Source organism: Crinia signifera, chromosome 11, assembly GCF_055691185.1.
Source record: "Crinia signifera chromosome 11, ASM5569118v1, whole genome shotgun sequence".
NCBI lineage: Eukaryota > Metazoa > Chordata > Amphibia > Anura > Myobatrachidae > Crinia > Crinia signifera.
Window position 1 is genome coordinate 77,109,001 of NC_139227.1, and position 16,173 is coordinate 77,125,173.

At 45.5% G+C, this 16,173-nt stretch overlaps 1 protein-coding gene across 1 annotated transcript; it reads right to left on the reverse strand.

Moving 5' to 3' along the window:
• Positions 1-64: 64 nt before the first annotated feature.
• Positions 65-15,233, reverse strand: BATF2 (basic leucine zipper ATF-like transcription factor 2). Its single transcript, XM_083165151.1, has 3 exons — positions 14,312-15,233; positions 4,968-5,072; positions 65-1,007 (listed from the first exon to the last, which is right to left on the reverse strand). Exons 1-3 carry the CDS (start codon positions 14,378-14,380, stop codon positions 807-809), a joined length of 375 nt encoding a protein of 124 aa, XP_083021277.1. The 5' UTR covers positions 14,381-15,233; the 3' UTR covers positions 65-806.
• Positions 15,234-16,173: the final 940 nt, after the last annotated feature.

The window sequence follows — 16,173 nt, forward strand, 5'->3', positions numbered from 1 at the left end:
GCTGTGAGTTCAGTCACAGCAGCAAATTTACTGCAAGACTCTCACAATATCATCCAGTCCTGTGTGACGCAAAACTGTTTATTGTTTATTTGATTTCCATATTGCATTCATTTATATTTTATATCAGATCCTTAGGTGAACAAGCCATTGGCTGTGCACTTCTCTGTGATACGGTTTCTTGGCTACAGCAATTCTATCATCATCCTTCTTCAGTCTTCTTACCTTTTGTGACCTTAACGAATTCTTATACTTGCTGACGTTTAACCCATAATAAATATGTAGCAGTATCCCCATCAATTATTTGAATAGGTTTACTGTGGGATATCACCACCACAGAATGGACATTTACTCTAAGGAGTACTCAGGACATGGAATTCATTGGGTTTACAAATAAATGAGATATCTGCTGCTATAGCTGGCTGGTGTAACTAGAGAATATTGAGCTGAAAGCTACATCTATGACCCATTTTTTTTTAGAAAACAATGAACTCAGTGGTGGTCAATCAATCAGAGGTTGAGTGTACTAACCCTATGGGAGATTGTGACCTCTCCACCTGTGTTATGAAGAAGGGAGAAAACAAGATATAACACATAGACAATTACATAGTTGAAGAAACAGGATCCTCCTCCAGCACAGAACAGTGATGTGATGCTCCTATCAGACTGATACAGGAAGATTGTGATGTGAAACACCCCTCTATGTCAGACACAGCTCAAAATATCCACTGTTCCACCAAGGGAATGAGTCTGTTTTATTCCCATTTTGAAGTGACTGCATTTTCATAGACAGTTTAGAAATAAGAGATTTAAATGCCAAAAACTTGTCCTATCTCTTTTGGGGACAGTGGTGGTCCTGGTTTTAGGAGTTCCATAATGATGTCAGGAGAGAGCAGTAAGCAGGTGTCTTCATGTTGCTTTAAGACCTTTTCCCAGTACATGTGTTCTTGCTGCAGCTTCTGGATCTCTTTACGCAGGGCAGCGTTATCCTTCTCTAGCCTCTCAAACTCCTGCAGAGAGAAGATATGGATGAGGCTAACATGAGTTACTGCAGGCTACGTAAGACATCAGGAACATGTAAATATATTAGTACATATACTGTATATGTACTGCCTTTTGTTGGACGTGTGATTGTATGATGGTCTGTACAATATGTTGTACGAGATGAATCTATGAGCAGGCAAACACTTCATGATGGTTTAATGTAGGATACAGAATACAGTTCTAGAACCCTGGGAGTGTGCACTTTGCTTCCAGACACAAAGCACTTCTGGAATGACATAACTTTATCTGTGGTAGAAGGAGTCCATCATATGCACACTATAGTGCTGGGAGCACTGACATCATAAACATGAAGTGGTTTCCATGACATCACAGTTACAAGTTTTCCAGGAGAGCGGATGGTTGGTTGGCTATAAAATATCAGAACAAGACGGGACAACTAACACAGCTCAAACTGTCATCACCCACAATGGTTCTCCATGTTGCTAACTAATGGTGTAATCCATCTCACATGTAAAAGAACAGGACAAGGTTCCAATTAAAAAAATTGAGTTGTTTTGTTGCCAAATAATTATAATATACTGAAGCCATGGCATAAGTTAGAGAACAACTGGGGGCCACAGCAGATCCAGACTACAGCAGCCATTGGTGTAACTAAAATATGTAAGCCTTCCGCCATAAAAATGTTCAACGCCCACCTCACCACTGCATCTGCCACCGCTGGGTCCAGCAGATCTTACTGTCTGTGGTCCTGGCGCTCCTCCTGATACAATGAAAAATGACCCGTCTCCCTCTTGTGAGGTGCTTTTATAATGGAAACCGGAGGAGTGGCGGTACCGCAGACAGGAAGTTCTGCTGGTCCTTGTGGGTTGCAGAGGAGCAGCAACAGACACGGCGATGGTGGCGGCCCCATTAGCGAAGCAGCAATATCCCCTGCAGACCCCATCGCCCATTTACCAAGCGCCTCCAAGCCACTGCGGGGTCTGTGGAGCTACTGTAACGCCACTGATAGCAGCCCCATGAAGTCGGGCCCTGGTAGCTGTCGGTAGCCATTGTAACATATAGGCTACACTCTGCAAAAAGTGCCGGGAGAGGGATTTGTAGGATCCTCCCTCATGTACTAATATGGTCACTTTACTTTTACATATCACATATATTCGCTGACTAGCAAGCTTGTAAATGCCACCCTGCCGAACGCCTTCCCCCCTCGTTACCAGAATCCCTGCACTAGCATGTGAGTGGGTGTGTATCCTTACACATCCACTCGCATGCGGCCGCACGGAGGAAAAATAATATCATATACTTACTTTTATCCTAGATGAAGATGGCCGAAATGGGGGCGGGCCCTGTAGTCATGTGACATCAGCCACCTGCCCACCCATCCTAGAGCGAAAGCCCCGGTAAGTGTAAAACTTGCCGAAGGGGTTTGCTCCCACGGCTTACACATGCGCAATTTCTAAACATGTAAAATTAATAAAATCATTTCCTACGCTTGTTTAACGTTGCTTATATACATGATCATTTGTGGTCTACACTTTCGGTCAGCAACTTTATAGTGCACATAACTAATAAACTCCAGAAGAAAATAAGAATAATTTAATAACAGTCTATAACACATGTTTAGTAGGTATAGTTCGATAAGTTAGCCACAAGAGGGAGCTCTGAGTTCAGGCACACACTGTTTCACTGATAGCAATTATGTGTGCACCAATGATTTATTTGTACTTACAGCACTGAGGATACTGCGGGTGGGCTGTAAGGGCTGCAGTGTGCAATTCTGGAACACCCAAATCAGGCTCAGGCATTACTCTTCTGGCTCCAGGCACACTGCTGGCTAGATGCAGAGTCTGGGGGTGAGCTGGTGCTGGTCCCAGGGCTATGTACGCTGGTTGGGATCATTGGGACAACCTAATGATGGTCGACAGTCATTAGGTCAACCCCCGTTGGGTCAACATACAGCAAGGTTGACAGGTGTCTAGGTCAACACGGGTTAGGTCGACGTGGGGTTTTTCACTGTGTTTGACCCGAATGTCGACACAGTCAACATGGACACAGTTTTAAGTGCACTGCGTCCCCTCGCGTTCGGCACCGTGCCTCGCTACACTTGATGCACTATTTTATTCTTCCTCTATGGGTGTCCTGGACACCCATAGAGGGACAAAGTGCCGGCATTGTGGCGGTCAGGATTCCGTCGTCATACATTAATAGGGAAGTCCAGAGACAGAGTATAGTGTCCCTCCCGGAATGGGTCATGTTGGGAGGTATGATGCTGATTGTGGTTGTGACTAGCCACATGTGCTAGTTAGTGTGATGCTCTTGCACACCGGTGTGTGCGGGGTATATTCGCACATACAGTAGGATCCATAGGCAGTACAATGCCTAGTCATGGGGAAAATAGTTACAAGCTGGCACAGCTGGTCATTGCTGCAAAGTGCAAGCATGTGCATATGCATCGCTGCAACAATAAACGCTGCTACATGTGTAGTACAGTATTAGGAGCAAAAAAAAATAATGTGGATTGGATACCTTTAGAATGCACGTTCCCCATAGCTGTGGGATCCAATTAAAATAAATTGGTCACAGGTTTTTTGTGGGCCCTGTCCTGTAGTTTCACTGTGAAGGAGTATGCTGAGAGTATAGGAGATGTAGTTCTCCCTGCTGCCACCGAACACACTTGGGAGCGTTACACATGTGGGAACCCACACACAAACTGGGGGGCAAACACACACTTGCCGACTTTCGCATACTCCTTTCCGGGAGAAGCCCGGAGAGGAGTGAAAGGGGGCGGGTAGAGGCTTCGTTTTGGGGGTGGGGCACGGATGATGTCATCAAGCCCCACCCCCATGACGGGCTGAAGCCTCAATTTGCGGGTCCGTGGGTGGGGGAGGGGCTAAAAATGCAGCGAAATGCCGCGAATTGCGTCATTTAGCCCCGCTCCCTCCCCGCAGACCCGCGAAAGTCATAGTTTTTAGACCGCGGGAGAGGGGGAGCCGGGGCTGTAGGGAAATGCGGGAGACTTGCCCCCCTTCCAAGTATGGGCAAACATCTGACAGGTGGTCACAGGGGGTCTAACACACACACACCGCTCCTGAAGAAGATCAGAGTGTCAGGATCCAGAGGAAGACAGTGCTGCAGAAGGTGAATGATTAATCTAAAGGTGCCCATACACGTACTGATTACCCTGTACTTTTTGTGCTAAAATAGCATTGTTGTGCATGCGATGCAAGGCTATTTTAGCACAAAAAGTACCGGGTAGTTGGTACGTGTATGGGCACCTTAACTCTGGGGTAGCCAACCCTAGTCCTCGAGAGCTACGAACTGTGCATGTTTTGCAGGTCTCCTCACAGAATCACAAGTGAGCTAATTAGCTCCATCTGTGTATCTTTTAAAATGTGTCAGTGATTAATGAGTGCAGCTGTGCAGCAGCTAGGTTGCCTGGAAAATGTGAACTGTTGGTAGCTCTCGAGGGCTAGGGTTGGCTACCACTGAAACTGGATACTCACACTTGCTTCATTATTCATTATTAAGGTTGGGGGTAGGGGTGGGGTGGTTTGGGTTTCTGAAGAAAGCCAAGGTAATTTTCCCAAAAACTGAAGCTGGGTACACAACTACAGATTTATCTGGCCGATCTATCTGGTGGGAACAAAAACCTGGAAATGTATGGGAACAAATGACCATCAAAAATTTGCTCCCACACACTGGAAAACAAACAATGGTCAGTTAGACAATTTGGTTAAATCAATATGATAACAAATGTATCCAGTCATGTGTTTTGTCTGTTTTCCAATATTTGGGAGAAAATGGTTTTGTCCATTTGAGAAAAAAAGCAGCTATGGGATCTGGTCTGAATCTATTTTCTGGGGCCATAGCTTTGACTAGTAATTCCATGATGCACTTGCACATTACAGAACACAAGAACTACATTAAAGCACTTTCATATAATCTTACACAGGCTGATAATCCTGTACCTGGTGTAGCACATCTGCACGCTGTGTGTGCCTTTGCCGGCTCTTGCAAGCTGCAGCCCGACTTCTCTCTCTCTTTTTCAGGGAATTTATTTCAGCATGTGCACCCTGCTGGGAGAATACATGTCAGACATAACAACAGTGTGAGGAGCAATCTATTTAGCCATTATCAAAACAACCTACAGTATTAGCAAGCCAGTAACAACAGATTTTTCCTTTGAGCTGCAGTACACTCCCCCCCCCCCCCCCCCCCAATAAGAAAAAAGGGGTTAGCCAAACCTGTGCCACACCTACCTTTGGACATTACCCATACCTCACAATTGTCCCATTTTTCACAGGAGCGTTGTCTATTCAGCGGCACAGAGGGTGGAAAATGGGGGCGTGGCCAGATGGCACCCTCATTTGCATAATCCATGCCACATTTGCATAGTCCCTTTTCAGCATGCGCGCAGCTACGACTTGCAAGTGTTCCTCTTTAGAGGATGCAGAAGTTGGGAGGTATGGATTAGCTACACCCCTAAACCATACTTGCTTACCTAATCCTCTCTATGAGGGAGAAAATGCTCTGTTCCTGGACTTCCCTGGTAATGTAGGATTGCCATCACCTGTGTGGAGCTAGGTAATTAATAAGAAAGGTGCTTCACCATAGTTGATGGCAATCCTACATTACCAGGGAAGTCCAGGAACAGAGCATTATCTCCCTGAAGGAGAGGGTCAGGTAAACAAGGGACCCTTCACCGTATTTCCCCAGTGGGCCCTTGAAGTCCCAGTCTGACGCTGAATACAGGTAACTTGATGATGCAAACACAAGATTAATGCTGTAGCACAATGGCTTTGGACACTTGCAAAGGTGCCTTGGATTGGTGGTCCACATTAGTCCATACTTGCCTACTTTTGAAAACTAGTTTCAGGGAAATTATAGTCGATAGTAGAATTTTCCACAGCGCCCCAATGTGTCATGCTCCACCCAAAGGGTGTGTCTATGTCCATATATGGAGAGACTGTGAAAAGAGATTGTGAACATGGCACCTAGAAGCGTGGGTGTGTACTGCTACATCTGAGAGAAATCTTTTAAAATGACTTATATCCAAATGTATATGAGCCCCAAAGCAGTTAGTAAGGGCTACTATACTTGGTAAAGTGCTAGGAAATGGCGCTGATGATTCAATGTACAGTAAATGTATCTATCTCCCATTACTTTTTTTTTTCAAAAATGTAATGTGGGCTAGGTGAAATGAGGGAGATTGCTAGACCAATGAGGGACTTATTTCCTAGCATGGCGCCAGCGATTTTTTTCTCAAGCATCGGGACCTAAAAAAATCGCGTTGATCGCATCGCATGCAACCAAATCCCATGCGATTGACGCAATTTTTTTCATTGCAATCAATGTAAAATGGTCCCTGAGACCCAATTTTACATTGGGCCCAATGTAAAAAGCCCCCGAAACCCCAATTTTAATTGCATACCCACCTCATGGGTGAAATGGCCCCCCATTGTTAACGCCACCCGACGATGAACGCATCCTCCGACCTTTTCATACCCCCACTATCCACGTCGGCGTGGAGTTGATTTTATAAAGTGTGGCGAGCGCAGCGAGCCACCGAGCCTGAAGCGTGGCGAGCGGACGCGCATAACTTCACAGTTATATGTGTCCGCTCGCCACGCTTCGGGCTCGCCACACTTTATAAAATCAACTCCACGCCGACGTGGATAGTGGGGGTATGAAAGGTTGGAGGACGCATACCGCCGCTGCTCGCCACGCTTCGGGTTGACGTCAATAGTTGTTGTCCATGTCCCTCATTAGAATGCATCTAGTGCATATCTGTATGTGTGATGTATATCTGTACTGCCATTGTTGCCCGTTTTGACAACCCTTTGTATTACAGTATGTGCATTATTTTTTATTTTTATTATTATTTTTAATGTCTGTAAAGCGCCTTGAGTCCTGTTGGAGAAAGTGCGCTATATAAATAAAACTTACTTACTTACTTACAATAGTGGAGTGGCGTTAACAATGGGGGGACACTTCACATACTTAAAACCCATGACGGTGCATATACAATCAAAAATAGGGCCCATTGGCCCATTTCCCATTGTTACCTATGTAAGATCGCGTCGATCGCATTGCATGCCATTATAATGGCATGCGATGGTCGCGATCAACGTGATTTTATCATTGAAAGCTAATTTAACATTGAGCCCTATTTAAAATCGCGTTGATCGCGTTGGTCGCATCGCATGCCATTATAATGGCATGCGATGGACGCAAATTTCTCCTTGCCGGCAATTAAAACACTTATTTGACAGAAAATCGCGTCCATCGCATACCTTAAGTTACCTTAACTTAAGGTATGCAATCTACCACGACGGGTGCCGTGCTAGGAAACAAGTACCGAATTATCTATTCCTGCACTTCTCTCTTAATTTATGATTGCCATCACCTTTGTTGAAACGCCTTTCTTATTCAACAACCTGTTTAACATACAGTAAATGATGGTAATCATAAATTATGAGGGAAGTCCAGGAACAGAGCATTGTGTCCCTCTTGGAATGGTTCATGTTGGGAGCTATGGGTCACCAATTTAAATTATTTATGGTCAATTTATTAGGCAAATCCAGATATGGTGGCTGCCAATCTTATCCTTCACCACATAACTGAATCTAAGGACATAAAAACACAATTTACTTAATTTAATTTTTTTTCTAAATTTCTCAATAAGAAACGTTTGGCCTAGTAATGCAGTGAAAATAATTCTGATACTCTAGTGCTGGGGTAGCCAACCCTAGTCCTCGAGAGCTACCAACAGTGCATGTTTTGCAGGTCTCCTCACAGTATCACAAGTGAGCAAATTAGTTCCATCTGTGTATCTTTTAAAATGTGTCAGTGATTAATGAGTGCAGCTGTGCAGCAGCTAGGTTGTCTGGAAAATGTGAACTGTTGGTAGCTCTCGAGGGCTAGGGTTGGCTACCACTGCTCTAGTGTGCCGTGATTAAAAAAAAAGTTTGGAAACCACTGTTGTAGCATGTTAACATCACACGCAGGTACTTGTATATTGCAACATAGGAATCAGTCTGAAAACAGGTTACCAGATACAATAATATTATAGCATGGGTCTCTGCAGAGTATAATGTTGAAGCTGGGTACAGATGAGGCAGAGAGAGGACTAAATGCAGAACAAGATTCAGACTGGATACATACAAGACAGGGTATTCAGGATTCCAGTTGAGTACAATTAATGATGCCCATACACATGTGATCGGAAGCGATCCCATCACGTCTGATGGTGCCCAAGTGCTTTTTTTCCAGCACCTGACATGGCATGCCACCTGCAATGCCACATTGGATGCTGGAAGAGGGCTGGCTGTGGTTGGTGGTGTAGCGGTGCACTGTGCAGGAGGGCTGGCGGGCAGCAATAGTGAGCGCAGGCAGCAGAATTTGAAAAACATTTCAAAACACTGGGCAGCCCTCTGATTGGCTGAGAAAGCTCTTTTTCAAATTCTGCCACAGCGCTCTGCTACATCGCCGCCCGCGCTTCTGCCGTCCGCTCTCAAAACTGTGCTCCTACCAACTGCTCCACTACACCACCGCCATCGCTCCTGCCGCCCGTCGATCGCATTGCGAGCGATTGCATATGGTTAAAAACCATATGCGATCTCTCATGCAATTCAATAAATATTATGTGCAGCACATATCTCTCAACAAGACATTCAACCAGTGGGCCCGCACATCACGTCGGGAGACACATTCCACGTGCATACTATCCTTTGTTTTAACGCACAGATGTGGTCTAATGCGGGAAACCCAGATGCAGAATGTTGTCCCAGTTCTGTGTGTGCAGTGGTAGAAGAGTGAGAAGACTTGGCTGCGTGGAGTGCAGAGGGGCTGTCAGTGTGGTCTACTGAGAGAAATGTGCTGGAAGTGCCAGAGTATAGGAGTGGAAGCTAAGGGCAGTGACCAGGGGTCCCCGGCATCAATGGGAGTGCCAACCAGCCAGCAGGTCGAGGGAGAGAAGGAATAGTCCCAGACCCGTGGGACTGTGGCGGCCCTGACAACTGGATGCGCATTCCAGACCATAGACAGAGCGGGAGCGGCCAGAGCAGACCTGTGTCCCCTGTGTCCCGCTGGACAGCGATGATTCAGGCAACTGCTGGGAAGTAGGGATGGCCATCGACCATGGATGATTTGAAATCATTGATGGTTTATGGCTGATGTCTAATACTTTTGTCGTCAATGGGAAAGAACCAGATAGTTTCCCTCCATCGATGGCACAGCAAAACTAAGGTTTTGCTTTTGTTTGTTTTTTTCAAAGTGCCGGGACACAGAGCATAGCTTCACCCCCCAACACCTGTGAAGCCCTGCCCCTATAATATGATTGGCCCACAGGCCTGGCTGTCAGTCAAATAAAATGGGTGACCATCGATAGGTCATTACATAGTTTATTACTATCGATGGCTGGTTGCAGTATCATCAGCCTTCTTGGTTTCATTGGTAAAAATAAAAAAAAAACACAATAATGCATACCTAGCTAAAGTAGGATATCTATATGTTCACACATAGGTATCCTTGCCAGAATTTTGTCCTTCACTTGTGCATCACTAGTAGAGCCGCCATCCAATCAGCAGCTACTACCATAGCAAATGCCTGCTGATTGGCTGTGTGTGGCCAGGCTGTCAATAATTGCTTCCCCATTGAAGTCTATGGAACAGCTGCACTCCATACAGTTCAATGATGAACTATTAATCCTGGGGTTAGTAATGGAAACCACAAGGTTAACAATCAATCTTTCAACTTTAGCCCTACCAAGGACCTCATGTCCTTTTAGCTTCAGCTGGTTAATACCTCATTCTATAGAATGCTCATACTTATTGTGGGATGTATAGGTCTTAAAATGGTCACAAAACCTTTGAAAAATGCCATTTTCCAAGGTCTGCAGATTTTATGGGACTAAGAAGTGCAGCAAGCTCCAGAAAGCGTAACTTTCCAGAGCTTGTGACCACCAGCCAACACCATCAAAGATAGCATCACTATAGAAGTCTATGGACTTATTATTGGCTTAAATTTCTGGGGCTCCTGCATGAACATTTGGACTCCTGGGTCAAAAATAGAATTAATGTCTTCAAGCTTCTATAATACAATGCAAACTTTACCTTGGCCAAAGCAATACACTGCAGTTAGGGTCTGGGTATTGCAGTGACCATCAGCTGTGGAGGACTGGAGATTCATTATGCATCTTGGCTCACTTAACTACAGCTCCAACTGATGATGTCATCAACACTGCACAAATCCATCTGTGGACACCGCAGCAGTGTGGGGTACCTTGAGGGACAGTTTGTTGATAGGGGCAGTTTGAGAGAGCATTGTATAGTGGGATATATCTCCTAATTGCTCCTGTAGTCCTGAGAGTTCCCCCAAAATCGAGAACTGTTCTCTTGATTACTCGTCCTGAAGTCTGGACTACTTGCTGCTGCTACAGGTGTGTTTACCTCTGTTGCTGCTGGGCTGGATCTTGGCACATTGGTGCTATATAACAAAAATATATAAATAATGCTCCCCTCCTGGAAAGCCGAGTAACAATTGAAAACCGTGAGCCTGATTCAAAATCGCACATGAAGCAGTGGGTAAACCATACTAAAGTCAGCCTCATCTTTGTGACCGCACCATCCCCAGCACTGCGCTTGTGAGAGCAGCCGTCATTACTGTTTCTGACATCAGGGCCGGCGCTACCCACTCAGCAGCTCCTGCAAAGCAGGGAGGCGCCATGCTGAAAAGGCGCTGTCTCCCTCCCTGCTCTGCTAAAGCTGCCTCAGCCCTCACTGTCACTGCCTCCTGCACGCCGCCCGTAGCGCCTGTCTGACAGCGGGCGGCAGTATAAAGAGCTGCTCCCTGCATCGCGCACACACTGTCCTCCTCCTGCCACCTGCCCCCTCTTCCTCACGGACACTTGCACTGAGGCATGTAGCGCTGTCTGTGAGTGCCTGGATGACATGTCATGTCCGGATCATCCCCCTACCCATTGCTCCCTGCGCCTGTCAGCTGTCAATCAAATGACGAACATGCAGCAGCGCCGCCTCCCCTTCCTTCCCTCTTCTCAGTGTGCTGTGCCAGTGCCGCTGCCAGTCCTCAACACTCCGCCCCCTCTATCTTCTCCCTTCTTCTTCCATCTCCTCCTTCTCTCCCTCTCAGTCACAAGTGGTGCACATACTTTTTGTACTGCTTTCGGATCGCATCGCACACACATTGCATGCATGCCGTGCGATTTAGCCCATAACATATGCGATTCTCGCAGCGTGTATGGGCACCTTTAGTGCCTGCAACATTTTGCAGACACAGCACTGAGATGGTGTATGCATACATGTACATGCACCCGAGATCCTCCATAGGATCGCATGTTGCATACGCTCCCACAATAGGGCTGCAGCTTGTTGCAATGGCAATGTGAAAGGGCGCAAAATGTATGGTTTGCAGGAGGGCGCCGGACACCCTAGCACCGGCCCTGTCTGACATCCAGCCATCCCTATGTTTTTTCTGATGTTGGATGGATCTCTGCATACACACAACTCTGAGCAGCCTACAGTTCTGTGTACATGTTCATGGGACAATTATACTACTTGCCCAGTTACCAGCTGTTTGCATCCCAACAATGCCTGATCTGCTGCAAGTGAGATGCGATCGAGGTTTACCCAACTGAATTGCTGATAGTTACTCTAAGTTGCATTTGTTTCCTATGAATCTATTATAAGGCATAACATTAGCTGAGGCACTACTATGGTCCACATGCTGTGGGAAGGAGTCTCTCTGGAAGCATTGGGACAGAAACCCTTTCAAAAGGTTGCTATGGGGCCCACAAAGTTCTGCCTATGCCCCTGTGGGTAGTCCATGGCAAGTTGTAAAGAATTTTATCATAAAATTGGTGCTATGGAACAAAAATATAAATGAATGGGCATATTTGACACATACTTTGTATCTAGTTACACTGTATTTATTGTCTTAGGCAGCACCCCCACATTGGGCCTTATTCAGATCTGAGCTCAGTACAAATTTGTTTGGAAAATGGGCAGAACCATGTGCACTGCAGGTGGGGCAGATGGGTACTTATGTATTAGCAGGGCGCCCATTACGTAGTTTGTGTAGTGATGTATTGAGAATACCAATACACCACTATGCTGGCTACGTAAACTATATAACTTACGTAGTTGGAGCTGTGCTAATACATAAAGGTTCATATCCCCACTATCCACTTCATATCGCATTATCCACGCCCACTTTCATTTTATAATGTGTGGCAAGCCCAAAGCCCCCACGTGGATAGTGGGGATATGATTGTTTTAGAGGGTGTTGTGTGTGTAGTGCATTATACTTACCCTCAACGATGTCACCGGCGCCAGCGTTGCCCTCCTCCGGCACTCGGCTCCCCGCACTCGCGTCTGCCATGATAGTCCCTGGCGGCAGCAATGTACGCAATTAGCATAGTGCCGCTGGGGGAGCAGGGAAACCATGTGATGCTCCCCCAGCAGCAGTACACTGAATTACGGGTGCTGCCTGGATCTCCGCCCGTCACTGAAGTACCGCCGCCCGCCCTTCCTCCCACAGGGATCTCCCCCCTCCAGCCGCCCGTCGCTGAAGTCCCGCCGCCCGCCCTTCAGGCCGAGGAGCCTGAGTTACATATTAGCAGGGCGCCCGGCAATGTCTACGCTGACAACGTAGCCTAAGGTACATTGTCAGCGTAGCGTAGCCGGGCGCCCTGCTAATACATAAGTACCGGCAGATGTAACATGTATAGAGAGTTAAATTTGGGTGGGGTGTGCTGAAACTGAAATCTAAATTGCAGTGTAAAAATAATGCAGCCAGTATTTACCCTGCACAGAAACAAAATAACTCACACTAATCTAACTCTCTCTATACATGTTACATCTGCCCCACCTGCAGTGCACATGGTTTTACCCATTTTCCAAACAAATTTGTACTGAGCTCAGATCTGAATAAGGCCCTTTGTACCATGTTTAACTAATACTACTGGAGGATATTATCTACCTAAATATATAAAAGGCTATCTATAGATTGCAAGCGTGCGAGCAGGGCCCTCCTACCTCTATGTCATTTTGTTGCTACCCAGTTTGTTGTATCATTGCTTCCAATTGTGAAGCTCAATGGAATATGCTGCGCTTTATAAAAAAAGGAAAATAAACTACTTCTCACCTCTGAGGTGAAGTACCACCAGTGACCACTAGAGGCCACTCGACAGACCAAATTACTCCTTAACAAAGTGAAAGCAAAATTATGTTTCAAACTTGCAAGCTATAGAGGGGGGTGTTGCTATGGGCAACCAATCAGAATCTACTTCTTATTTAGCTCCTCGTAGAAGACAATTGTAAAGCGCAACGGAATATGCTGCACTATATTAGAAACTGCAAATAAATAATAATAGATAGTATCTGATTGGTTACCCATAGCAACATCCCATGTGAAATAGAACTCACCTATTAGTAAATCTCCTGCAGAGAGAAGGAGCTTTGAAGACAGAGATTAGAGACAGGAGCATATTGGGACCTAGCTGTCATTTTGACATTCTTTTAACTAGTAATGGTATAAAAACACCTACTGGCCCTTATTCTGGTTGACTCCCTCTTGCACGAATTTGCAAGGGGGACCGATGTTTTGTTTATGCGCATGTGCAGCAGCATTTCTACTCATGTGCATACGCTGGGAGCGTGCCAACTCAGCGCAAAGTCTGTCCGCCAAGTACATGCTCCATGCCTTTCGAGTGTGTGGGGGGGGGGGGGGGGTGGAGAGGGGCATGGGGTGCCGGGCAGGGCTATTAGCATATGTGAACGCCCAGCATTTCATGAAAACGCTGGGCGTACACATGCTAACGCGTTCGTGACGCACGTGCGGAGGGCGGACAGCTGACATAATCGGATGTCAGCTGCCCGCCCAATTGCCTTTAACATCATTTGATGATCGGTGACCATCGAAAGAGGGGGAGGTTCCCGCTGGCATGAGAATATATGTTAATGTAAAACATCAAAATGAACAAAATGAACCCGGCGTACGAAGGGGGACGGGCGTACCACCATTCGCAGGGCAGCTTCTGGATGAAGGGTGCCAATTTGTGCCGAGCGAATCAACCAGAATAAGGGCCACTGAGTAGAAGTTTCTTGCCCATTTCTCTTAACCCTTTGTGATTAAACTATTGTATTATACATTTGGTGATAATGAAGAAAAATATAAATTAACTGACATGATAATATTCAATACTAACTGCAGTTTTCTTAAAAGACTTGTGATCATTCTAAAAATACATAAACGACTAAGGGGCACAATCTATACATTATATAGCCAGACTTACCTTTTCCGGGGTCTCAAACGCCGTGGCGGTTTTCTCTGCTTCATAGAAATTGTCCAACTTGATTTTCATATTTATAATTAATACTCATATATTCTTTCAAGATAAAATCATCTTTTTTTTTATTCTGCTTTGCAATAGAGCCTATTAATTAGGGCTGTGCTGTGAAAAGCATCTGTGGTCCGTAGCAACAATCATATACCAAGGAATAAATAGCGATTTGCTCTACATTGCTACAGTATAAACGTTGTTGATGTTAAAAAGGTTCAAATATGTTTTTTGCTGCCTGTTGGATAACACACCCACATTGAGTAACAATGGAATTGGAGATGTGCAATATTAGAATCTAAAAAGATGACCTAATTTCCATAAAGCTTCAATTTAAGTATAATATAAAAAATTCTTTCATTTAAGTATTGAGTAGTGTTCCTGCTGTGTTAGATCCTGCGCTGGTATAGGGATGCAGCACCAGCTACAAGTAGCTGTTCCTGTCCAGGTAGTTTTGCTTTACTCTAAGCACTCTCTCCAGTGGGAAGTCACATGTGTCCAGCCACACTCACACCTCACTGGCTTCTGACTGGCTGGCTAGCCGTATGGAATGCAATAGGAAGGAAGATGAATTACAGACATTACATGAAGCAATATAAAGACAGTTGTTACTGGAATCCTGTGTGGGCGCACAGATAAGATCATGCACAAGTATAGCAAGAGATAGATTTATTGATAGTGTAAATAGCGATTTACTGTCACCAGAGAGCAAAGTCTATGTGGTCAATTCAATTCAGCATGCTGTGAATACTGTCAGAAGAGAGCTCCCAGAGATACAGTATTTATATCAGTGCGCTGTTATGTTGGAGAATGGCGGTACTGGGAGGTGTTTAGTTGTGGGAACCGTAATTTTCCGACTCAATGCTGTTTGCGCTGCGCTAGGGGCCCTAGCGCAGCGCAAACAGCATTGAGTCTGAAAATTACGGTTCCCACAACTAAACACCTCCCAGTACCGCCATTCTCCAACATAACAGTGATCTGATTTAAATACTGTATCTCTAGGGCACAAAACAGCATTGCTGACCTAGTTCTGTCAGATTTATAGTCGCACCCCATGAAGGGTACGTGCAGAAATCCTCTAGTTGGACCTAACAGAGCGCTAATTTGCGTTCTGTAGCTCTTTGAGCACCCTCCAGGCGCTATTCACAGCATGTTAAATTAACCCTCATGATTAATAGAGTGTTAGCCTGCTGACCAATGTTTTAGACAGTATCCCATTACTGTCAGTAGGCCACTTACATGAGTATGAATCTTTAAATAACAGCAACCTATGCTTTTTTCCTCTTTCCGAGATGAGGCATGGGGATTTTGCGCAATCTGCCAATCAGGAATGCTGTGGTTGGCATAAGATGCACGGGATACAGTTATTGGGTCACCGGCATGATGGTCAACAAGCATTAGGTCTACACCATTAGGTTGACAAGGATAAGGTTGACAGGGTTATTAGGTCGACAAGGTTTTTTTTACTGTTTTTTTGAGCTGACATGTGCCGACAGGTGGTATTTCATGCCCTACCTTCCACTAGGGCGTGGTGGGAGAATAAAATAGTGTGCCGAGCACAGCGAGCCATGCAAGGGGACCCGGTGCTACGTTTTAGTGTTTATGTTGACTGTGTTGACATTCTGGTAAAAAAAAAAAAACATGTCGTCTTTTTCAATGTCGACCTTACCCATGTCGACCTAATGTCCCTGTCGACCATCCTGCATGTCGACCATAATGCTGGTGACCTAATGATCCATACCCAGATGCACTTGGGGATGTTTTTTGAAAATAGATGAAATAAGTCATGATTTTTAGGCGTGGAACACATTAGGATG

What these genes read in the sequence shown, in the direction of transcription:
- BATF2 (XM_083165151.1), bottom strand. Translation starts at nt 14,380, where the DNA reads ATGAAAATCAAGTTGGACAATTTCTATGAAGCAGAGAAAACCGCCACG. An exon ending in CGTTTGAGACCCCGGAAAAG is followed by an intron (nt 5,073 to 14,311) that starts GTAAGTCTGGCT and finishes TTCTCCCAGCAG; the next exon opens with GGTGCACATGCTGAAATAAA. An exon ending in GTGCAGATGTGCTACACCAG is followed by an intron (nt 1,008 to 4,967) that starts GTACAGGATTAT and finishes TTCTCTCTGCAG; the next exon opens with GAGTTTGAGAGGCTAGAGAA.